This window comes from Mytilus galloprovincialis, chromosome 4, assembly GCF_965363235.1.
Source record: "Mytilus galloprovincialis chromosome 4, xbMytGall1.hap1.1, whole genome shotgun sequence".
NCBI classification, from domain to species: domain Eukaryota; kingdom Metazoa; phylum Mollusca; class Bivalvia; order Mytilida; family Mytilidae; genus Mytilus; species Mytilus galloprovincialis.
The window spans coordinates 20,844,194-20,871,718 of record NC_134841.1 but is presented as its reverse complement, the minus strand read 5'-3'; the positions used below and the strand labels follow the sequence as shown (position 1 = coordinate 20,871,718).

Here is a 27,525-nt window from a genome sequence, read left to right as displayed (position 1 = left end):
TCCCAAAAAACAAGTTCCATTTCTTTTGTTAAACCAAACTGTGTGTTACCATTATAATTGGGTATTGACATAATTGTGGGAAACTATAGGAACTAACAGTTAATAATAAGTGTTATTAACCTAGTAAAAAGTAAAATAAAAAAATAAAAAATAACGAGCTCCAAGGAAAATTCAAATCGGTAAGTCCCTTATTAAATATCACAAAACAAAGCTTAAGAACATCAATCGAATGGAAAACAACTGTCATATTCCTTTAATTAGATTGTTGTTCATATCTCTGGGATAAAATGTGGAAAATAACAATGATAAACGAAGATACATATTTCTTCCAATTCAATTATTGCCTGTTAAACATTCTTACAGTAATTAAGAAAAAGATAAGCTGTAACATTTCATCAGCTGTGTTGCACTCATTCAGCAATTGTTATTGATTCAGTATCAGCAATTTAAAAACCTAACTGAATGGACTCAGAGAATACGAGTTCTTCACAAATTTGTAATGACCTGGTTTTGCTAGATTTAAAGGTACATCATTTTTTGGTATTGCATCAGTTGTAGTCCTTAAATGAAACTACCACCAACTAATAATGACTTAGAAGTATAAAATCTTTAAATGGAATTGACGTAGTAGTGCTCAAGTAACAGGACTATAAATATACTGTAATTAACACTTACAATGTTACTAAACGAAACAAATTCTGGAAAACACCATCTGGTAATTCAGTAATTAGATTGTTGCTCATATCCCTAGGATAAAATGTGGAAAATTAGAAAAGTAAACAGTGTTACTATGCATGTTTCTACCAATTTAATTATAACTTATTGAATGGTCTTACAGTAGTTAAAAACATGATATTTTATACAAATCTTAGAATCAATTTCTGAACGCATGTGACAACATCCACAGCAAATAGCCATCACTTTCATTGATGTTCTTCATTTAAAAGTACTAGATGTCTTAATAAGTATACAAAATGGTCAGTATACTTTATTCAATAGTCATGCTTGATATATAACAGAATGAACAATTTTAACATTTATTTACTCTCTTTTTTTCTCTCATAATTTTGATACAAATTTAACACATAAGACACCACATTGTAAAGGAATATTAAAATAATGTTTATTACTCAATATTATAAAGTTAAAGTGGCAACATTGAAAGTATGCCAGAAGTGCCCATATCTTTTCATATATTTTTGTTGTTGAAACCATTCATTATAAAGTGAATATCCTGAGCATGCATTAAACATAAACATATAAGATTTTAATGATTTTGCGGTCAACGTCTTCTATGAGTTTTCTAAAGACTTGTAATTTTTGAAAATAATGATTGCATAGCATGAAGTGATTACGAACTCCGGGAAACTAATTGAGCATAGAACGGAATATGAAAAGTGCAATTTCATCAATTATATTCATTTGTAAATGTTATCAAGATTTCAATGAGGTATATTAAGTACATATATGAGTCGGAAAAGCTCATTACCTCAGTACTGCACCGATACTGTTTTAAAGCACTGATAATCAATTTAATTAAATACATCTTTGTACACTTTAAGGTAGTAGCAAAGTACAAAACTAAAGATAAGGTGTAGAAAACGGAAGTCATTATATATAATCACAAATCAAACGTACCTATTTCATGTATGCATTTTAACTTTGATAGAAATATTTATCAAAATTCTTGAAGGTATGAAATGTGTTTCTTCCGGCTAAATTACTAAAACAAGCAGTATTTTTTTTGTATATTATACAATCTGCATCGTAAATATTTCATACGTCACAGAATTAAAATTACTGTTTTTTAAGACATGCGTTACCTTAGTTTTTCATTATCATATCAAAATTGTCAACTCTAAACAAAGAAGGATACATATAAAATAATGACTTTATTGAAAAAATCATTGTTGGCACGCAAGGCTCCAAAGATCCAATAACAAAAACATCAATTTACTGAAGTAAATGTCAACATGTATTAATAGCGGCCTTGTCCTCAGTGCGAGGTTCTTTGTTTCAAGGTTGCAAATTCGTATTTGTTACTTCGTCACTAAGAATAATGCAGTTTGCATTCGAATGATTTATCGATGAGCTCAAAGTCAGTATAAAGTTAATAAGAAGACACAAGTTAACATAGTTTGAACTAAAACGGACATTTTAATTAGAACTGCTGTATAAAGACTGAAAAATAAAAAGTAATGTTAATTTTTTAAGTCAATTTTCAGACTTTTCCACTGAGTTCAACTCAGTACTATTCGGATATATCGCTCGAGATTACGATATATTAAGTTTTATGTTTAGACTGTTTTTAGTACCTTGTAATGGTTTTGTAATTATGAAATAGCATGTATAATGACCGACCAAGCGTGATGATCAAGGTCAAACCCGATTAAAATTCACATTCAAAACAACACAATTTAGTCTATACTTTATTTCATTAAACAAATGAAGAAAAATGGGCATGGATATCGATGCAGATATTATCCGCTGGACATGTACACCGATCATACATCTATCCACTATACTATAGCTAAGCAAGGAAGTTGTTTTTTCTTGACTCAGAATATATTCATATTCTCGTTGCGAACATTAACATTATTTAGAATTTCGGACATTGTGGAGATAAGTTTGTAAAAAAGATGTCACCTGAACAAGAAACACATTGTAAAATATATCTGGAACGAAAATTCAAACAGAGATGTTGATAATCCAACTTTGAGGGTATCATCAGCTCAGTGGTCAGTTTTTCGGTACTGCTATGATTAATAACAAAACTCTTTAAATTTTGCCATAAATATGTTTTGAAATTATTAAGAAATTAAGGTTTCAACTCCCTAATGCAAAGTTGTCCTTAGAAGGATTTGGCTTTTATTTCAGTTCGTTTTCAATTATATAGCTTTTCAACTGATTCGGTTTTATACATCCGTGGCTTTTCAATATTCGGCTTTGTGAGTTCCTGATAAAATTGAATTCAGGCAAGCGCTTCGGATGTGTTTTTTTCCCCCATTTTTCGACATATTTTGTGTGTAAGTCATACATATGCAAGAAGTCAGAAGTCTGTGCAGTTGAATAGAAAATTCAGAAGTCCATACGTGATTTTTAATAATTATACTTACAGGTACGACAATCTATCCAGATCAAAAAATGTATCTGTATTAAATGTCATCCCAATTCGGTTACCAGCGAGTACACTGAAAAAAATAATATATCGTACATGTCTAGAGGAAAGTGATAATTTAAACTAATGTTTTCAAAAAAACAAAACAATGAGGAAAAATTCTATAAATTTTCATTTCCAGATTTAAATTTTATTTTGATCTAATTTAGTGAAAGGTTTTTGTCTATGAGCTCATATTTGAATTTTTTTTATGACGGCATCGATTTTCGTCACGATTTATTCCTTGAAACTGAAATTTATATTGAATTATAAGGAAAGACTGTAATATTTATTCTGTCTTTCCGAAATAATCTCGCATATGTGGTGCACAATTCTAAATTGTCCATTTCGCGGGTTATTCAGTGTGTACCACATTTTTTATGTTATTTATCAACAAATAGAAAAATATAACAAGTATTCCCTAAATAGACCATTTTATTTTTTAAATTATTTCAAAGCACTTTAATGTATTGAAATATTCAAATACGTTTTCTATGTTTCTATGCAAACCAAGTTGTTCCGATGAATATGATGGAGCTAAATAGTTTAGGTGTCTGATATATATATTTACAATAAAAGCAGTATAACTAAATTAAAAGGTTTCACTTCAGTTTTATTTATTTTTATATGTGCGTTTCAGCCAATGAAAAGGCTTACATGTTTTGAGGACATTCGGAAATAACAAGAGCTATCATACGATAAAAGAAAATAAGTTACACCTTTTATTTCAAAATCGTCCTTGAATTACATATAATAGTCTCAATATTAAGATACTATCGATATCAATTCAGTTTTTATGTTTTTATCCAAGGGTTCAAAATTGAAAAAATAAAATGAAACCCAGCATTTATTTACTTTTAAGGTACTCATTAAATATATTTCTATATACTAATTATAAAACTAACCTTCACCTACAACTAATACTATCCATAGCCCTGAAAAATATTTATCCCTTAACCATAAACAGAACACAAGGCTACCTCTAAAGTACAGGACCGTTACAACAAATGGAGGCCAAAAATCTATTGAAGATCTTCAGTATAGAACAACAAAAAACATCATTGAATGATGTTAATTACTTCACATGCCAACAAGGATTCCGTGTTCCAACTTCCCGTTTGACACTGAACATTGAACCTCAACTTTCAACTACGTCTTGGCGTTTCTGACTAGTTCTATCAAACAACAAATGAAATCCATAATCTGCATACGAATTACTGTATTTCTCCATGGTCAGCATACGAGGTATATTACGAATACTTGACCTGGGCACTTTCGAAATTCACTGAACGAAACCGACAATATCGATAAAACTCATTATTTTGAGTTTAAATTGTACGCAGTCAACTAAATATTCTCAATTTAGTTCGCACCGGATGGACAGAGATACACATTTATAAACATTTTAATGGTATCTGATGTTACTAAGATATATTATACTCAACAGCTGTTTATCAGTTCTTTTGTCTCTTTCTAATCAATTTACGAGATTTGAACATCGGTAAACTACTGTCGTCTAAATTCATATATGTCAAGTTTAATCAGGCATTTTGTTTAAAAACATAACGATATTGCCTTCATAATTGATTTACCTTTCGAACCAAAAATATTAAACTTTGTAGTTTAAAAAAGATAACACTAAGTTTGACTGAAATAAGAGTCCTACAGATTGAAGACATCGGAATTAGAGGAGATTATGGGGGGGGGGGGCGGATACGATATAGTTTCAGACGATATATTTAAAGGAAAATGATTTAAAATCCCCTTTTTACTGCATCTTCCACATTACTGTTAAGTCTTGTTAAGGGGTGACAACAAACTGTTTTTGATCCTTGACCTAAAAATCTATAATACTTTAATACATTTCAAACTTACAATTTGATTAGATTACGCTCTAGAGTCAGGTATTCAGGCAAATCTTCTAACCCAAGATTAGTACAATTCATTTCATCTTCCTTACAAATGCATACATCTACCTGATACGGACATGAATAAGCTGCAAAAATAACGTACACAATAATTAAGTAAATGCTGTGTTGAGAAAGTAAATAACCTTTTCTTCAAGCCAATAATTAGTGGGTATTTTGTTTTCCTCATTATCGAGATATATCTTGAGCTCTAATACGGTGATCGGAATTATCATCATTAGTGAATCTTAAAAAATACAAATTATGTTTCTGCAAAATGACCAACAGTTAAAATTTAAACATTTATAAGTTTTATAATACGATTAATGACGTACATGTACATGAAAACTTTGAAAGAATATTTGTATCTTCAACATGAATAAAATAGGTCCGAACAAATCTCTAAAGATTTTTTTCTTCTGTCTCTATGTAATGAAATTAGACATCCATGAAAAAAGATATCATCAGAACAATTAAAAAAACCAATTGAAACACAAGGAAGAAGACCTAATATGTTATTGGATAAAACCATAAGAACGCTCTTAAACCTCGTTTGTATCTTATGCTACAAAGTAAGTATCAATTGACATATTGGCTGAAAGTTTAAACAACAACAAAGCAATAACAATAACATAAAGTAGAAGGTCAGTGCCGAAATGCAGACAATTTCTAATGAAGATGAAATCAGAACAGAGTATTTTGGAATGGTAAACTTTTAACTCAAATGAACTAAGCGTTATATTGTTATCCCTTTTCCGTTATAAAAAGTTTCCATACATAACATCTTATGTTTGATTACTTACGACAGTTTGTTTCATCCACATATGTTTCTGTGCAGTCTGGAACTCCATCACAAAGTCTCTGGCCATCAATACAAAAGGACTTATTACATTTAAACTGACCATCTCTACACTGCCATGAACCTATAAGTCAAAACGTTTTTAAGCTTTTTAAAACACATGCTGGTTCTTGATTAAATAGAAATTGGTTGTGTTGTGTGAGTCTGGATTGAACAGCGCTATACTACTATTGCCTTTATCTATAGCAACTAGGTTCAAGTTAACATGAACTTATAGTTTCCGATAATGCCGTGTTGTGTATATCTAAATTTTTAAGGTAAAAATATTACTTCACATATTCAAATAAAAACTATTTTCTAGTGCCTTACATATGCAATACATACTATTCAAGTGGTAATTTGGCGTTACACTGTAAGGAAACAAAAACGAAACGGCTACATGTGTGCATAGCTATAGGGTGAGGTTCATAGTAAGAAATCACATGCCTTCCAATGTATTTTGATAGGAAGAATACGTCTGATGTTACTAATGAAGCATGCTCTTCTGCTTTTTAAAGCTTCATCCACAATAAACTCTGGTTTTTATTGAGGATTGTGGACCTGTTTGTCTTCTTGAGATTTGCAATGGAGTTGGTAGTTTCTATCGACTTATAAGTTTTGAAATTCCCCTAAAGCCTCTCGTCTCTGTTTTTTTTTGCCAATATTATGAAAACATATACTATGTTCAATATGGAAACATATCCAGGAAATGTTTGAAATATCTTCTATAAGATTGGCAAGGCTCAGCTCCTTTTTCTTTTACAATATATCTTAATAATGATCGCATGAATCCAGAATCTGCATAACGACATTTCACGTTAAATTTACATGTCTAAAATATTTATTTTTACTGCAACAACGGATGACAGCAGTCTTTTAGTGATGCGAGTTTTATTTTCTTTTTCATTTGAAATCTTCAATTAATAACTCATAAACCTGTAAACATTAAATCATGCATATCATGTGTATATGACAATTACTATGTGATAAAATAATAATAATCATTTTTGTAGATTTCAATTTTAAGAAAAAAAATAAAGCCCGCCAGCAATAATTATTTCTGCAATTATAACCTTCCGAGATTTTGCTATTTTTGCATGGAAACACATAATTGCTGATAACGCTGTATACCTGGTTTGAACTATCATTAGAATGAATAATAGAAAATTTTAATCTTGAAGGCATAAACATGATAAGTTGCCAAAGATGTGAAATATTTGAATTGATAGTAATTTATAACAAACCTGTTTGTAAAATACAATGTACTGTGCTAAAGGTTCTATTTTAACCCTTTTTAGATACCAAAGAATAACAATACAACCCGGGGTCAACTGTCTTTCCTTATTGTGATGTCGAATTGACATTATTGTTAAAGGAAAAACATGCATATCAAATAAAGTAAAACAGAAGATGTTTGAACACTGAAAAAAGATTTAGTACACAAACTTTAGTTTATTTAATAAATTGAGTATTGTTGTTGTTATATTTTTTTGTGAATTGAAGTATTCAACAACAACTGGAGCTAACCTAGCTAGGTTCTTACAGTACCGACCTTACCTATACACAGGGTTTCAGATTATGCGAATGTTTTAACAAGTTTTGTTTATTTGATGTTTTGGTCGGCAGCTGTACTGTGATTCTTTGATGTGTTTCTCAACAAATGCACTGCAATGTTATACGAAACTATCTAGCAAATTGACATAAACGAATCACAAAATATTACTTAAAACCAAATTTACAATAACCTTGACAAATCTCACTTCTAGCCTTGTTAATGGACTGCTCGACTATTTTCTATACTACTCGATAGTCTATTATTGACCTTTGTATCCCAATGAATTCTTATTAAATGCAGCGGGTTTAATCGTTTTAATAAGTACCCACCTTCACCCTTATCTGAAACAATAGGTTTACATCACAACATAAAGAAAAATACAATAAGATATCAATTGAAATGGCTTAGCTCAAACAAAAGACATATTAACAACTCTAGTATAAGGCATGTTTACAAGATTTGTACATGTATTGTAGTTTTCATAATGCTTATAAAAAGTTATGTAAAAACATAAATGAAATCATGAACATCCTCCTCTTCGTAAAATAAAATATTTTTATGTTTACCATGTTTCTTCCTCGGCATATTTACTGGGTGACCCTTTTTAGAGTAAATGTTTACTGATGAAAATATAATACTTCAGCTTTACTTATTTGGACTCATTTGTAAAATGTTTGACGTTAGTGGGTTAGTGAACTTTTAGATATGTCTGTAATCCAATATTGACATTTGGAACAAAACGAAAATGGAATAATAACTAAAGTCTCACACAAATGTGTTATTAATTAAATGAATTTGAGAATAAACGTTTCATTGCATGCTTGATTAACTAGCGAGAAATGAATGTTTAAAGGAAGGCGATTGTCCGTACAAAACTGAAATCAAGAAAACACTTCCAATGATATGTCATTAATCCTTTCATTTCAGTTTTATTATGGAACATTTTACTCCTGGAAAAAATATATTGCATTGTCAATAGTACATTAATGCACTGATTTCAAGTTATCGTTTTATTAACTTATCAAATCAGAACTGTCATGAAGACATTAGTATATTCTGAGTTAAGGATTGATTTTAGGTTTCATGGGAATCATTATATATATTTCCATATATATAAGTAGCTTTTTATTTGATTTGACTTCTGACATCACCTGAATATCAATATAGATGATAATGAAAAACAAAACTTTGGATGATTTGTTTTACAAAGGAGTGAAAACACTTGAGAAAGGAAAATCATAAAAGCCATAATAAAAGATATTTATTTGAATTGCTTTTAGTAATTTCTCCAATTTCGTACTTTATTTAGCCTGTTTGATTTTTTTAGGGTTACTAATGGGGCCTGTCTTTGTAGACGAAACGCGCGTCTGACATATAAAATTACAAGCCAGATATCTTGGATAAGATGTTTTCGTCATCATCTGCGCTTTTTTACACAAAACGAACGGTAAGCATCCTATTCAACATTGTCGTATTTCCTATGCAAGTTTAAATATTGTGTTTTTATTTTTGGATTTTTAACGTCACTTTTAAGCACCGAATTTATGCTATTTCGTAAAGGCCAGTTTTAATTGGTGGAGGAAGCCGGAGTGCCCGGAGAAAACCACCGACCTTCGTAAGGAAACTAGTCAATTAAGTTTGGAGTTGAGTGCTCCCGCACGAGCCGGGATCGAACTCACAACCTCAGTGTTGACTGGCTGGTGATTACAGTATTAACTACGTATACCACTCGGTCACTGAGGTAATAGATTAACATCGTCTGCGATCCAGATCAAAATTTAGGAATATAAAAATACAAATAAAAACAGTGTTCAGTCATAATTCTGTCAAATAAACTTACTGCAGTTCAGTAGATGAGATTTGTCCGCACAACCTTTTCTTGTGAGGTTATCTGGATCATAATAGCACACGTGATTCATATCAATACACTGGCCATTCTTACATGTGAATTCATTTGGACCACATGATCTCCTCTCTAAAAAGAAAGATGAAAAACTAAGGTTCAAGAGAAAATATCTGCAAAACGCGTAGAACAGAAAATACAAAAAAAGACGATATTTCTTTCGATTTAAAAATTTTAAAAGATACTTTCACTAAATATTGAGCCCTTGAATGGTAGGCATATACTTGTCGATTAGTGGGTGTCCTTAGAGTAATTTTTGTTGTATTCCTATAATTAAGTCAGTACAAATAGATAAGGTACGAATATTGAATGCCAATCAGACAAATATTCACTCGAGACAAATGGTGGGAATGTAAGCAAACAGAGAGCATAGAAAACATTCCCTATGAACATAACCAACACCGCAAAGCAAGCTATAAAAGGTAATACAAAATGTAAACAATTCAAATGAAAAATTCAATACCCTGATTTATGTACAAACCACACATGTCGAATGTAACGAGGTTGAACATGAACTAAACCATCTTCCTTACCTTGTAATGTAGTGTTACAGAACAATATCAGAATAAAATGTAAAAAATAGTTGAAACGCCAACACCAACACCAAGCGCAAAACAACTAACAAAAAGAACGACCATACAAACCATCGATTTTTGGAGAACTCGCAGTTACCAAAAGCTAGTTCTCTAATAGATTACATGGAATTCAGTGGTAGTCGTTCAGCATTAATTAAATTTAGAAAAATGCTTCACACGGTGGCAAACTGGTAAGCGTTGTTTACATTTGTTTTTGTCGTTAGTTGATGTCTTTCATACCGGCGTTTCATAGTGCCAACTACTCCTTAGGTACGATTCAGCCAACAATGTGTAACATAACTAGTACTACCTATCCGGTTGTCAGTGCTGTCTTTCATACCGACGTTTCATAGTGCCAACTACTCCTTCGGTACGATTCAGCCAACAATGTGTAACATAATTAGTACTACCTATCCGGTTGTCAGTGCTGTCTTTCATACTGGCGTTTCATAGTGTCAACTACTCCTTAGGTACGATTCCACCAAAAATGTGTAAAATAACTAATACTTCCAATCCAGATGTCAGTTCTGTCTTTCATTCTCACATCATCTATCTCAGATAATTACATTTAGCCTTTTAATTAAACTTTGTCTTTAGCTTTCAGTCTTCCATCCCTATTAACATTAGCGATATCTATTTAATCGCACCAGATGCGTATTTTGACAATAAATGATTCTTTTATGACAACATAATGACGATCTTATACTTTGTAAAACTTACCAGGACACTGTGTCTCATCACTGCCATCTGGACAGTCTCTGACATAATCGCACCACCAGACCTCGGGTATGCATTGACCACTCCGGCATTTTATTTCTCCCGTTTGACAAGCAGTTAATCCTAAAAATAATATTAAGCCAATTTGAACTTACTTAAACCCTCGCGGTAAATAGATGACATTGTAAGGTTCATATCTTCATTGTGTACCATTAGGTTTTCTTCTAAGTTTGTCTCAGGTATTAAATCTTCACTTTTTCGTTATGAGGGACGTTATTATGTTACTTTTGATACGATACAGCTATAGATAGTTGACTGAGAGGGTACATTTGCCACAGGACTTGATTAATCGTTATGACATTCTATATAAAGTTATATCACCCAGGTCTGGGTAAGTCTTTGCTCAAAGTAAAATTTAATAAAAACAAATATCTTTAAAATTTTTAGTCAAATATATATTTAAACTTTCTTAATTTGTTTTTGTACTTATTCAAATAGGCAGGTGTAAATTATGGTCTTAACAATGGAAACTCTAATATAACGCCTATTTTACAAAACCAAGTCGTCTGACATTGTCTGACTTCTATAGAGGTTAATTAAAAACTTGTCATACGAGAAAAACACTTGTCTATTGCTAACAAATGTTTGTTGACCTCTTCACGGATTTAATGGCTTTAATTTTCTGTTTGGTATTTGTCATATTTAAGCATTTTGCAGACTTCTTTAATGCATGTCTTATTAGAACAATGAGAGGTGTAGTATGTACTTAGTTTTATCAAATTAACATATTGTCTATTCCATTGTAAGAAACGAATATACTCCTTATACGGAAACTTTTGACATATTGTGTGAGGGATATTTTGTTGGAATTGATGACCTTACATTAGATCTTACCGCAGTTGGCCTCATCTGTCCGGTCAAAACAATCGAAATTTCCATCACACTGTCGACTTGCAGGTATACACTGGTGATTAGTGCATCTGTACTCGTCAACTGCACAATCAGGAAACACTAAAGAACATTAGTGGTATATATTTAGTTATTATCTTTCTCAGTAAACAATGTGTTTTTATGCAGATGGCATATCAAAGGCAATGAAGTCGAAAATTACTTTTTACCTTTTGAAAGTAAATGATTTCCCCTTTTTATCTTTGCCAGTGATAATTTTTAAAATTCTATAAATTTGTCAGCGCAGCAATTGTTTGAAAAAAAACCCATTGTTTATTTTTGTGCTGGCGTCTTTGATTGTTAGACGGGGTAATGTTCTTGATTTAAGTATGAGAAATTTTTGTAAAAACGGTTTCTGATTTATATGCTTTTCATTTAAACAGAACTTCATATTTCATAAGTAAGTTTAATCTAACAAAAATGAAAGCTCCATAAAAGTTAATCTCAAATTGTTTGTCTTATCTTTCAAGTCTAATTCTGTAATACAGCTTCTGCATTTATGTCTTCATATTTGACTCTGAATGCTCCTAATGAAGGTAGGTCTTTTTTTGTGACCAATAATTTCTAGACAAAAAATAGCGGATGATTGTCAACTTAAAATTCAATTTTTACGTATTTATAAAAATTCTAAAATGATAAACTCTTTTTATAATCTTGCATTAATTCATTGTACCTATCACTATCATAAAGTAAAAAAACTTTTTCATTTGGACAATTGATCGACATTTTGATTTATGATTTAATCTCTTTTCAGACTTACTGCATCCTTCTTCGTCTTCTCCATTCAGGCAATCATAAAAATAATTGCATGTTGCATTTTCAGGGCCGGAGGCTGGTAAGCATCGGCCTTCTGGACATATGAAGTATTTTTCTATATGTCGTTCAGCTAGATATGGCAAGTCCGCGCACGTCTGATTTGGCTTTACTGAAAGAAAGATATGAGCTATCAGTATGCTATGAAAAGGTTTTTTAATGATGACGAAAATTGTAAATATAAAAGAACTTTGCCATCCATTCTTCCTCATTAAAACCAAACAATAAACTAAATTTCATATATATCTATACCAAATTAATTTGCTGTGGAACACATAAGACTCAAGAATAACTTTAATCATTTTTTCTCCAATTAGAAGCCTGGACAGCTGAAAAAAGTATATGGACAACTTTGTAAATGAGGTTATTCTTAGATTTTAATAATTAAAAAACATTTTGCAGTGAATGTATTCAGAATGGATTCATATGAGTAATCTCAGCACGATCATCCCTATTTACTATTGTAAAGAAGGCAATATCATTTTATTTGTTCGGTATCTACTTTCAACGTTATACTATAACATAATAACTATATTATAGCGAAAAATTAAAAAAAATATTTTAAATTACCAAAAACAAATGTTTTCCAACGAATTGCCATCCGTTGTTAAGGAAACTATTAATCACTATTCGTAGTATGTGTGCTTTTCAGAAAACCGCTTAATTAGAGCTTTCAATTTTACATCTGTTAGGAAAATAATGGTTTTAACTTTTTACAAATGTTTATCTTGATATTCCGAAAAAATTTTCGAAACATAATTTTATTCTTTTGGAAAATATCTAAGATAAATTTGTTTAAGAAAAACAGGATTGAGATAAATCAAAGAGTTTGTTTCCACATAAAACACAGTTATTGAAACTGTTTTAAGTCAAATTAACGAAAGGGTCTTACATATTTTCGTTGTAAACTAACAGACCTAAATGAACAATTCAATAATACTTTATTGAAAATACTCAATCACATACAAATATGAAACAATTACACACGAAAATATGTAATAAACATATATTTTTAAAGTGTCTCATAAGTCAGTAATTTGGCTGGGTACCAATATTTTGATTGTAATATTTAATTTTCAATTGCATATTATGTAATTATGTACTCATTGTGTTTATATTGGTATGTGACACTATAATAAATTATTCTGATTCTGATTCTGAATAAAAAAAAACCAAAAAAACACTCTAAAATAGAATATGCCAGTATTTGTGTATATGCCCCAAACAAAAATGGTGCACGTTTTCAGTACAATCATTGTGGCTTCCCGTAAACAATTTTATAATGAAAAGAATCAATTTAACACCATTATATATTTTTACATTATAATATGAGGACAAAACATATGATGAAACCAAGGGACAATTAAAACGATAACTAAACATTACACTGTTAAGTACGAAAGCACTATTTGTTAATCCTTTAACATATACAAAAAAGCACAGTTAATGATTTACAAATTTTATGGCATACTCTTCATTTGAAGAACATGTTTATTTAAACTGCAGTTTGTAATAAAATATAAAAAGAAAATTGCCAACATTTTATTGTTGTTATATGGGAATTTGTTTATTTGAACTAGAAGCAACTCTAACGTTATTTAAAGAAATCTTTCAGATCGAACTAATCAAATGCAAACATGAACTTCCTTCTTTCATTATTAGATGTGAAATGTTTATTTCTCGTCGATTTCAAGGATGATTTCAAAGAAATTGGTAAAATTTCTGTTAATAAAATTAAGTTCGGTTCAAGATTGTTAAACCTTATTTTTGCTTTATACTACAATTTCCTGACAGTATAAGATACAAATTAAACAAATACATATATCATCATTAAAGATGCTCACTAAACACCAGCAAATACCTTCTAGTAACAAACATTAAACAACAGGACGTCACCATACGTTCATCCTAAACAAACAAGTATTCAAAGCAGCCGACATGTTTTTAAATGCCGAAAATATTTGGTTGAGTTGAATACATACAATGTACATCGGAACACAAATCATGCATCCGGGGTATTATCAAATAATACAGAACAAAGATATAAATACAGAGGTTACCAATGACATTGATTGTAAAAATTCATGAGGGTAAAAAAAGTCTAAGACACCTGTGACAAATTTACAAGGATAAGTATCAAATAATCTATGTTCAAAGGCAAACAAAAGTTCAGGAAACAAAAGAAAAACAAGAAAAAAAACAATATAAGAGAAAAAAAAAACTCACATTATAGTATATAAAAAAAACCTTCCAGCACATAATAAAATCAACTGAATCAAAGTGCTAAATTATCTATGTGTAGAGAATAACCAAAATAAAAGTACAACATCGAGAAAAACAACTCGAGGAGAAAAAATGAAGCGACTACATGTACGTTTAGATATAATCGAAAAGGGGATTATTAATTGAAATGAAAGGGAAAAAAATAATATCATATAAGCACAGGTGCAGGTACCTTACTTAGAAAAAAATGCCGACAAATACAAGAGAGAATATACAATCGAGGAATAATAAAAGGCTATGGATCGAAAGAAAAAATGAAAAAATAAATCACGATAGCTTGAGAAAAAAGGCAATTAATATTGAAAAGTATTTGCCAACAGATTTGATTATAATATATAATAAGCTTAGTTATCATCCCTGCTTCAAATCATAAGTAGATATAAGGAAAGTAATCTTCAAAGAAATATATGTTAAAAAAATGCGTATATATTGTGCAATACAAGATTTTACAGTCAATGGATTCTAAATAAGAAAACGTAAAATCGACCCATGGATTGTAACAGAATTATCAATAGTCTAGAGAGTACAAGAATTTAGTAAAGTACTACCGGACCACACTGAAACACCATCTCCAATCAATCAATTAACTTATTTCTGATTGCTTCTGACAGATTCAATGTACCAAATTATATTATTATCATATTATTACTGCAAGATTACCACTGGTAATAACAGCTGATTAATGACTCGTGTCAGGCTTAGTACCAGCTTACATCCAGAACCTTTAATAAGATAATTGAAGTCGTAATTCTTTCTAATTTCATTTGCCGGAACATGAATGAAACATTTAAAGATTTAATTCATAATAACAACACTAGGTCTAATACAGTGTAGTTTATAGGATAAGATGTAACGGATAAGAAGATAGTTTGCTACTTGCATACCCCTAGCATACCATTTGCAGATTTCTAGTAATTCTCTGTGCAAATCTCCAAATTAATTCAAAATCACATAATTGGTATTTTTTCTATAAATAGTAAATTAAGCTTCTAACGAAATATTAAAATTGGTATGATCTAAAAGTTAGAAGATGTCGTATAAAGCTTTTTAAAGTAGAAAAAGCAATCCAATCACAAAGTTAGTTGACGAACGAGAATATCCATAACAGCAATACGGATAAATGTATGAGCAGGAAAAGGCCAACACAGGCACAAAATATAAAACTACGAATAATATTAGTTCGATTTAAAGGGAAAAGCACAAACTCCACGTAACAAGGAAAACAGACAACAACTTGGATACATGGAATTATGAAAATCCACCTTTCGCGGATATGGCAAAATAAGGAAATGTTTATTTCATAACGTCAACTTACTACATAGATTCAAGTAAGATGTTCATGATAAGTGAGCGTCAGAAATTGATAACAGGCACGCGAATATGCCATTCATTGGTAAAACAAGTATTTTAATGTTCAATCCACTTGAAATGGAACAGATTTGTTAAGTTACAGATTCTAGCAAGATTCTCCTGAAACGGTCAATAACCTTCCGGTATTTCAAAACCCCATCAGTATATAAATACGATGTCCTGCTTCTTGGACAGTTTCTTTTATTGTGACAGCTGCCAATGCTTCCGATAAAGTCATATTTATATGATAGCAGCACGAGCATTATTTGATCAATGTAGTCTTGACATAAATAAAACATCTCGAATATAGAGGACGTTTACTTTAATATATCGATAAATGAGATGTATAGCTTCACTTGTGGATTATGAGTTTGAAGGTCCTTTTAGTATTTTCGTTTTTCTCCGAAATGAAGTATGGAGAAGACCGTCTGTTAGCGTACAGATGAATATTTTTCATTGTTTTGCTCCCTTTTTAACATGTACCCTACATGTCCAACCATATATAAAATCAATAAATATTTCGTCCTCATTTTGCTTATCTGTAAATGCAGACAACAGTTACTTTAATTTTATTTGATAGGTACAGAAATACCAAATTTTCATGCTATATACACGTTATTGCAAAATATACTAAATACTCTGAAAAGCCTAAAAAAGACTTCATTAACGCTTGCTTTAAATATGTTGCGATGGTGTTCTGTTATCTAAATTATTTTACCTCTTTAAAACAGTAAGTGTAGCATTTATCAGTTTCTTATTTTTCACTAAACAAATACCCTGTATTATTTTGATTGAACGTTTAAAACGCTATATACGCTTGTAAAAATATATACACAAAAGAGTTACCAAAATATTAATGTACTTATTCTATATTTGGAAACCTAGTCAAAGGTCAAAGATTGTTTTTTTTTGTTTTATATTTTGTCTTTGTCTTAATGGTGTTATCTTTTAATAAATGTAATGTTATTAGCAATAATTGGCAGATTTTTAGCAGAATGAAATGGCAAAAAAGAAATGACAAACAAACAAAAAAGTGTTTCCATAACATCACGTGAAAAAGTAAAATTTAATCCAATAGAAACTGATTCGAACATCTGCGATGAAATCATGATTTTCAGAATTTTGTTTACCAGTTTCTGTTCGATTAGTGACACCCACCGAACTATCTTTCCTAACTTCGTTGGCATAATCTATCCAATGGTATGGCATCATACAGTAACGAGTTTTGTGGCCTTATGTGCCACTGGGGATGAAGGAGATAAGTAAGTAAAGTACAGTAACGAATATCATTTAAAAACAAGAGACGAAAGATACCAAAGGGAAAGTCAAACTCATAGATTAAAATTAAATTGACATCGCAATGGCTAAAACATAAAAAGACAAATAGAAAAAAAAAATAGAACACAAGACACAACACAGAAAACTAAAGACTAATCAACACGAACTCCACACAAAACTGGGGTGATCTCAGGTGCTCCGGAAGGGTAAGCAGATCCTGCTCCACATGTGGCAATCGTTGTGTTGCTTATGTTATTTCATTTAACTTTCTAAGACAAATAATACTAATTGGTAAAAGGATTCAGAAATGTTTGAAATAAACTCATCATAGACACCATGAATGAAATTTTATATTTACGCCAGACGCGCGTTTCGTTTACAAAAGACTCATCAGTGACGCTCGAATCAAGTAATGTTTAAGGCCAAATAAATTACGAAGTTGAGGAGCATTGAGAAACTTATTGTTTTTAAATGATACTTACAACAAAGAGATTCGTCAGAACCTGACTCAGCATTCCAGCAATCATTCCTATTATCACAAAGGTATTTCTTGTCGATACACCGAACAGTTGTTGTATGGTGAAATCTACATGGATAGTTTTCACCAACAGTACATGAATAGTTATCTGGAAAAAATAAAACAGGATGTTAAAATTTCCATCGCAATTAGCTTTTCTTTCGATTTAAAAGAGAGAATACAGAAAAAGTATGAAACTTGTTTACTTACAAATTAAAAGGAAAATCAGAAAAATACTAAACCCCGAGGAAATTTCAAAACGGAAAGTCCCTAATCAAATGGCTTAATAAAAAGCTCAAACACATCTAACGAATGGAGAAAAAAACCTGCCATATTCCTGACCGGGAACAGGTGAAAATGATGGAATCACACTGGTTTTCCCAAACCTCGCGCTTTATGGAAATGTTAAATATGGTAAGATGACAACACCACTCAACAGGAACACAGTACAAACAAATGCAAGTTAGGCTTTACAGGTAGTCATACTAATATACATGTATACATATGTCATAATAACAATACAAATGTTATTGACCCATTTGTTATGAGCATGCTAGATGAAAGAGTATCCTATATATTTGTTAACGCAATTATAATAAAGAGAACGTCTCTTTAATATAACTTAGAATTGGGCTGAACGCTAAAACACGTGTTTAACCCAACCACATTGTTAACATTCATGTCCCGAGTGAGTGGTTGTCGCTGATAGCTGTGTACCTTATTTGAGTTTTGATTTCTTATTTAAGAATAAATCAGGTCATCGATTCTCATTGAACTGTTTCCCATTTTATCACGCTGGGGACTACCATAGCTTCTTTGACGTATAGCTTTTGATCAAAGTTGAAGGCCGTACAGTAACCTCTGCTAATTACATCTTCGTCTAGTTTGGTCCGTAGTGGATAGTTGTTTCATTGGAAATCTAACAATATATTCATATTTTTGAATTGTTATTTATTACTCTGACTTTCTTATCCACATGTTGCTTATTTCAAATATAAGGTTGTTTGTAAAAAAACATCTGTCAATGCTAGCTTTATACCCGGTGTGTATGTAATTCATGGGAAATTAGCTCTATTTCTAAAATAGTTTGAATGCAATAGAAGTTCCTTCATTTGTACGACTACAGAAACAAGACATTTTATGAACAACTGAAATATTTGCATACAGCAATATGTCTTGGGTGATTAACACGACAGTTGCAAACAGGAGTTACATCTGCACTACTGCAAACATGGATAACATCAATATTTTATACATATATATTGTATATGCATAGGCTTTAATATTATCAACACCAGATTGACATTTGACAATAAATGTATACAGTGATTCTCGAGGCCGAAATTTTTGAAAATCAAAAAAACTAAAGACAAAACTGATAAGCTAAATAAAAGGACAATTAATATAAACCAAATCCTGGAAAGAATTGACATTTTCATTAGGGAGATATATTTCGTATTTCAAAATAATTTTTTTGTAAAACTTTTATAACAGCTAATTATAATACTTTTATATTACAACATTATTTGATTTTCACCAAATTTAATTAAAAATGCAATGTATTCATCATGAGATATTACATTGGTCATAATTACAGTAGAAGTAAGTTCACCAATAGAAGTAAAATCAATTGAGAAAGGTCGAATTGACGGCTCTAGCTTACACATGGATGCGGGCTTCGATGTAGTATGATTGTCCTTGCGACAACTACCCCGTCACGTTCAAATCAATTGGACATTCGCATTTACAGTCAACCGTACGACCTTCAACAATGGGAAAACCCAAGAACGTATGATCAGCCATTAGAGTCCTGACATGAAACATGAAACAATTCAGTTGTAACTGTCTCTTTCAAAATGTTTCCTCATATGCATATGATTTTCGAGCAGCTGTATACTACCGTTGCCTTTATACATAACAAAAATGACATATTTTTAAACATAATATCTGAATTCTATTTTTGCATTTCGTAATGATATCAAAACATCAACTATCATTTTGTAGGGTTGTTAGCGTACGTTACTGTGACCTTTCCAGTAATGGCATCTCATCTAAATTACCAGGGATGACAACGGCGGGAACAGTTATTAAATTACATTTAATGACACTCTATTAATAAGTAATTTCAACATTCTAGCTATAGAAGTGAAATGCGTGAGTTAGATCAATCATACCCATCCTTCTCATCCATCATAAACTCTACAAGAACGTCTTTTGTTTACCAAAGTTTAAAGTTCCTAACGGTTAAATAATCTCACGGGATCAATAAAACTTCATAAATTGTTTAACAGATTTGATAAATGATTTTCGCAACGTTATTAAAATACTTGTTTTAACGGATATATTAGTCTTAGAATTCAATGAAATGTATCTGCAAAATGACATTGCATTATAACTATAATCGTGGGAACAAGTGTTGCAAGATTCTCAAGTTCTTCGGTTGCTGTAGACAATTTCGTAATGGAAAGGGCGCATACTTAGTTCTGTTGTACTAAATCTTTGTCGAAGATTGTATCATGTGGGTGTATAGTTTTCTTATCATGCATTTATTCACTTTATATCCTTTCTTTACTCAATATTATAATTACACTTTTTTCTTTATAGCACCAAAAACTGCATAGCTAGTAGTAATATTGCAGAGAACATGTTTCATGGCAATCCGTACAAACAGCTCTGTTTCTAAAAAATACTTTACAGCGGAATTAGCCTACAGCGGCGATCATGATCTTTCATTATTATAAGTAGGAAGTAATTTCAGTTCTACCATCATAATTCACAATTTTGTTTTAACAAGTGCCCCTAATAGGAGGATTGATAATTTAACCTACCGAAAATGATAGCTTTGTAACTTCAATCTAAGACAAACCTGACATTTATCATTACTGCACTTTAGATTCGAGCTTAAATTCTTTTAATAATCATTAATATTTGAAAAATCTTCGCTTTTATTAAATGATCAATTCGACATTTAAAAAAAATGCGTACTTTATAAAAAGAGAGACTAAACATACCAAGGTGAAATACAAATTGGAAACACCATTGTAAAAAAGAAAAGAACAAAAATGAAGATAAAAAACACAAACAACTGTATGCAAAACACTAATTCGAAATGTTAGGACTAGGCATGAATCCCGTAAAAATAGTCTAGAGGGGAGAGAGCTCTGATACCCCAAAAGGGTAGGTATATCTTTCTCTACATGCACCATTTATCATGTTGTCGTTTAAATTAAACCCCGAATAAGTATAACTCGGTAAATCACATTACTAGGAAGGACTTGATTGTGGTTACGACAATTTGTTCTTAGCTTTCGTCATCTGTGAAACTCGGTTGGTTTTTATAAAATGAAAGAAGGCGTGATTTTAATTAAAAATTGCTTCGAACTCTTGGTTAAATAGCTTCAATGAAAGCAGCGAATCTCAATTAAAAAAATCATGATAGAAAATGCCATATTAGCTTGTATTCTCCAAATGTAGGCGCAGCTTTAATGTTCAGATAAAAAGAAAATTCACAATTGAGAGGCCGAAATCATGTTTTTGTCGTAATAGTTTGTTTAAATCCCGATTAAAGTATGAAATCTTTTGTTTTATTATCATGATACTCGTCATATATATTTAGGCGTCATTAGGACAAATGTATACCATATTTGAAAAAACTGAAAGAAATCAAAACTGTCAGAGGTAAACCAGAGGATGTATAAGGTACTATTTGACAACTGAATGCATTATAATATAATTGCAAAACTGAACTATTATAAAGAAGGAGAGATAAACATCTACAATCTTTCTATACATTCTAAGGTTCAAACGTTATACAACCTTCTGTGGTATTAAATCAAAGAAGAATAATCGCCAATTGGACAACTTTTAATAAATCATCAAGTCATACAGGTTTTGGGTCAGAGACGGGCACTTAAAAAATTAGGTGGTTTACATGGAAACCTACAGATTGAAACCCGGTAACACATCAATAATATTCATAGTAATACACAACTTGACAGTTAATACTAATTGTAAAATTGTATAGATAAAGCCGCTACCACAAACTAAGATTTTGTTTGTTCTTTTCCTTCCTTAACCTATGACTTCAAACATAAAATACGACCCTGAATGTAATAGCTATTGCCATTGATAAGAAGTTTGCTATTAGAAGAAGATAAATTGTTTAATTAATTTCTATTATATAACAAGATTAGTGAAGGTTTCGTTGTACTTTTCGACGTATTTCTTTCTTTTCCATTTGTTAAATTTCAGAAAGATAAATTACGTCATTTTGAATGCATTGCCTAATGCACTGGTGATAGCAATTCATTAGATTGTGAAGGATCTTTACAGGGTATTATAATTACTTCGTTTAGAAGGGAAACATAACTATACGCTTCTTACTTATTCAAGATTTACAACCACAATGTTCTTCATTATATTTTTTACATTAAATTAATAACGATTTTTGAATTCGAATATGATATCTTTAAAAACAAGATAGACACACTTGTATCAACTTGTATTCCCTACTTTTGACTTTAAAACATTGTAATATTTTTACGATAATCCTAAATCATACATGCTTGTCCTTTAATTTGATAGTGTCTAACGTTCTTTACAAGATATCAACAAATCTAAAATCTGACTTAACTTATTGTCAGGTTAGTGAGCATTCGGTTCATAAGAACAAAAGATAAAAACAAAAACAAAGTGGGGACCATTTACATGTAATATTAGCACAAATTGATGTTACCCTGTCATTTCAGTTGTCTTAGATATTAATTGATATATTTTCCACAATGAAAAAAAATATGAATTTACTGATCCGACATCAGTGTTTTCTGTTGGAAATGTAATACGTGAGAGGTTTAGCAAGACGATAAAGAAAACGTGATTAATAAATACTATGACAAACAAGGCTTAAAACAGCAAATACCAACAAACACATTTCTTAATATTCCAAGAAATTAAGCATTCCATTTTAAATGCAAAACAAGAATGAAAAAAATATTTCAAATAATCTGAAATTTCCCAAAGTTCGTATCAAACAAGTATCATACTTTAAAAAAAAATAAAAGGCTTATTACAACGAAACACATTATCAACAGATAAATGAAACATTTTATAGTGTACTGAATCACATTCATCAATTATATTTCCACTGCTCACTTAATCGTATCCACAATCCGTTTATGTACTCTGGAATCTTCAGATGATCATACATATAAACACTGTATTATATTTCATAACATCGAAATATCGTTATGATATCGTTTGATCTTTCAAAAACGTTAATAAATCTGCAATGTTTGCAGAAAACGTGTTCTTAGATAGAATTAATGTCTAACCATAGAAGCTATCATTATATAACCATAGAAGGTATCATTATATAACCATAGAAGGTATCATTATATATAACATAACCAATTAAGTTTTAATGTTTTCAATATTTTATTTGACCTTTCAACTGTTTTAATTTGAATGTACACATATAAGAATCGGTAGAACATAGGACCGTAAATTCTATTAACTGTATATCGATTCAAACTAAGCTTTGTTGTATTTTTCGGTTACCAAAATCAATGTTTGTATTACAAAAGCCAATATTCAAACACCTTTACCGTGTTGAATTGTTAACCTTCACAACCAAACTTCCAAATTGCAAATTCTTTCAAATGAATGTTGTATTAATTCTATTCCAGAAAGCCCATAGATAGTATCGAAATTCAACACGTTGTTAAACTATATGTACTAGTATATTAACATTTTTATTGTCAGTACTTGCCCACATTATGATTGCATATATTTAAACAATAATCCATGCCCGTTTCTGAAGACTTTATTTAAATGTGGCGATACTTTATTGCTTGATCAAGTTTCATGTTTGTTTTAACCATTTAAATTTAACAGCTGTGTACGATCAATCAAACATGCTATGAAAACTCTGATCGACAGAATGTTTTCACCCACAGTAAATGCAAAATACAAAAACATACATGCATAATACTGCAGGTGTTTCTTATATTACACAGACTAGCGCGATTTTGTTTTATCATTATCATTATGTACATTCATGTTGTAATTAATCGCATCACTTAGGAGTAATAAGTGGTTATAGAGCAATGCATTAAAAAAAATAATCTGCAAAGAGATTTTTAATGTGAAATTGCACCATGAACATAAAATTGATGCACAGCCATAAAGAATGTTTGCGATAACACTTAATTCCTACTTCTAGTGAACATATTTCAAAGTTGCACTTTTCTTTCAAAAGTAGATGCAGTTGATGTAATTTGCTATAAATTTAAAAATCACGATCATTATATTCCGTAAAACCCGAAGAATATGTGGCTGAATTCAGCGCTCAATTATTTTCAAGTTGAAACCGTTATTTTGAAAGAGCTTTGTTAGATCTGAAAAAAGTACAATTTACTTATATGGATGTAATATTGATATTCCTATCGTTAAAAAGTTTCTCCTCTCAGTCGTTCAAGGTTCTAGATTCAGCATGCAAATAGACCTAAGAATATTTTGAACTAATTTTTAACTTCCATATACGGATCCTTTTTATTTCCGTTTTGGTTATACAATGTATAGCTCTTCAACTGTGTAGGTTCTAATACATTCTTGGCTTTTTAATATTCGGCTTTGAGCATTCCGGATTGATAGGTCAAGAAATGCACTTCAGACGCATACAATTTGACACGTGTTATTTTCATGTTTTAGCTATTATACCCTTTTAGTATATAGCTCCTTCCATATTTCGGTTCTTATTTCAAGTTTTGGTTTAGAGAATTTCTGGTGAAGGTTAAAGCAGTATGAACGCATCAAATCTATAAAGTAAATTTTTCATTTTTATCCCAATATGTCGATAACCCAGCTTCTGGACAATGACAATGCTCTTCCGGCAGGTATCAGCAGCTCAGTAGTTAGTGCTCTGCTGCTTTAGAAAAAACCCTTGCAGAATTTTCTGTTGACAACGTTTTAGAACCCGGAATCCTATTCCCTTAATCAAAGTTTACCTCAAACGGCTTCTAGCTAAGTCTTGCTTATTTGTGAATAAGACACAAAACTCGAAAGATACCAATAACACTGTTAGTACCTTTGTTAACTAACTACATGATTTAATAATGATGGGCTGTTTTGCATGTGTTTCTCGTTGTGTCTAATTTCTTTATTTGTTGATAGCATTGGAAGAAATAATACGTTTAATACGATAAGATGGACCAGTATACATAATTAACATTGGGAAATTTGAAAAACAACCGGAAAAGGAATAAAAGCAATGCACGATATTGAAATATTTCAATTCAATATTTGATTTTCAATCGGTTCTACTTTGATTTTGATCAGAATTAGCAAATGAAATCTACAAAATTACACACAAGCACTAATTCATTTAAGTAAACTAGTCAACACACTTTTCACGGGCAATAGTGAAGAAAAAGAAAATATAAAATTTTTTTTCTTCAAAAAGATTACGGTCAAGGACAATAAAATATTTGACAAAGTTTAATAAACTCTTTGGTTAACAGAAAATCAAAATAATATATTTAGATATAAAATCATATTCAAACGGCTGTTCATCGAACCTAAAAATATTACAAAAGAGCCTCCATTTGGGTAATTGTCTTATGGGAATACGCCTTTGTGAGAAAACGAAACTTATTTCTAAGTGTCAAGCACAGATAGCAAAGAAACTTTCCTACTTGGTATCTATTTTGGATGTCTTTGTGTTTAAAAAGGTTCGAAGAAATATTCATTCAATAGCAAACAAACATTTTATAGATTTTTGTGCCGTTTAAATCAAACTTTTTTTGTAATTATATGATCAAAATAAAGAAAGATGGACAACGACACCCGTAAAGATCAATTCATCGAAGAGGGACGTTGGATTGACAAAAACAGACAAATTATAACCCAATATCATTTGTTGACAGATTGGCTTGATAATGTTGTTTTTAGTATATATTTACCACATGTGTTTTCATCATCACAACTATAGCCACAGTCACATTTGCCATCACAAACATTTGATAGTCTTATACATCTACCATTACCACAATGATAGTCATCTGCTTTACACGGACCACCTGAAAAGAAGACAGAATTTACTAATTTAATAATAAACATAGGCTATAAGTCAGGACATGGATAGAAAGCTAACACATTCGTTTTTAAATACAATATTCGATTGATGCTTATAAATGAATGACGCTGTATACGTAATCCGGAGATAAAACTCATTGTTAAGTTAAAACATATTCCATTTCCCTGCAATATGTACATCGGATACATTCGAAATATAATTCAAAGTAATTCAAAAACAAAGAAAAAAATATTTACTTTGACCCTTTGACAAAAACCTAAATTGAACCACACACTTTATCGTTAAGTTTTGACTGGGCATAAAGCAGTTTGACTAAGACTAATTTTGACCATTGAGAAGCTTAATATTTTCTTAACAATATAACGTCATTAAAACGTACAGCTGATTTTTACAGAGTTATCTCCCTGTAGTGTTATGTTCCACCTTAAAAACCATAAATATTTCCCATTATAATATTCAAAAGGTAGAAAGGGCCTATACCATGTTAGAACTTTAGTCATTTTATAAGAAAATAAACAATTATCGCTAATGCTTTGCAACGGTAATTTAATGTTTTACGTTTGACGAGCTTAATTTTCAATCCAACAATCCTAATAACAAACCCTACACGAAAGTTCACCCAATAGCTTGTTTGCATAAACATTTTGAACTTTTGTCTTCGGTGGACATCCGTTACCATGAAATAAACGTTATCGTTCATGGTATGAATAAGGTAATTGCCTCATTAATGGTTGCATGTCATTTCCGTATATAGTCGTTATTTGGCATTAACAGTCAAACATGATATCATTGGACTACACGTTACGGCCAGAATTGTTTACACTAATAACCAAATTTGCAATAATTTGCATAGTCCCATTATAAAAATTAAGAATAAAGAGACATTCAAAACCTAGATTAAATATCATGGTGATTAGATCAAAATTTGGCTTAATATTTTCTTTATCATAGAATATTGTATATTATTTGTGCAGATTAGGAAGAATGTTACTGGGTTTTCTTGACAGTTGTTAATGAGGAAGCTGTCAAGACCTCTGATAATTAAACAGGAGTCTTTCATTTTTATTATTCTCGTTATATTCTATTTTCTGTAATCTATTTGCATATTAGATAAAACTCTGTAAGATTGTCAACCATCAACGTTCTAACCACATTGATTCTTTTATATATACCATCGTAAAAATTCGAAAATAGCTTTTCTTAATGACTAGACAATGGACATGACATGGTAAATGGTAGATGTAATGTTATAAATAAAAATGTTTATTGCCAAATCTGGTTTGCAATCTGTCACAACCTGAGAAAACATCTTATTACCGATCGAAGAACCCAATATTTCTATTAATCAATTTTGTTTGTAGACTACGGTTAGCATCGTTCACTGTATATGTTGTTGAAGATATATGCAATTGAGCAAATAACTCTTGATGTTTGGATCTGATGAATGATTAATTTATACAAATAAACACATAGAATAAGCAGTTTCATGACAGAGAAGAGTGCCAGTAAATATACAATGATGTTTTGAAAGTTTAAAGCATGTATACCGATGATCTGTGCTTCTCTCCCTAAGTTGTCGAAAGTTGTGTGTG

At 30.9% G+C, this 27,525-nt stretch overlaps 1 protein-coding gene across 4 annotated transcripts in view; it reads right to left on the bottom strand.

Annotated features, from left to right (window-relative positions):
* Positions 1–27,525, bottom strand: part of LOC143071598 (G-protein coupled receptor GRL101-like) — a 95,481-nt gene that overhangs the window by 13,087 nt on the left and 54,869 nt on the right. For all 4 annotated transcript variants that reach the window (XM_076246010.1, XM_076246008.1, XM_076246009.1 and 1 more), the window contains exons 7-16: positions 25,800–25,916; positions 17,807–17,950; positions 12,361–12,525; positions 11,547–11,663; positions 10,656–10,775; positions 9,298–9,432; positions 5,868–5,987; positions 5,033–5,153; positions 3,117–3,191; positions 676–747 (exon numbers count right to left, since the gene is read on the bottom strand). In XM_076246010.1, coding sequence (XP_076102125.1) covers positions 676–747; positions 3,117–3,191; positions 5,033–5,153; positions 5,868–5,987; positions 9,298–9,432; positions 10,656–10,775; positions 11,547–11,663; positions 12,361–12,525; positions 17,807–17,950; positions 25,800–25,916 — 1,186 coding nt within the window. The remainder of the gene's footprint in view (positions 1–675; positions 748–3,116; positions 3,192–5,032; positions 5,154–5,867; positions 5,988–9,297; positions 9,433–10,655; positions 10,776–11,546; positions 11,664–12,360; positions 12,526–17,806; positions 17,951–25,799; positions 25,917–27,525) is intronic.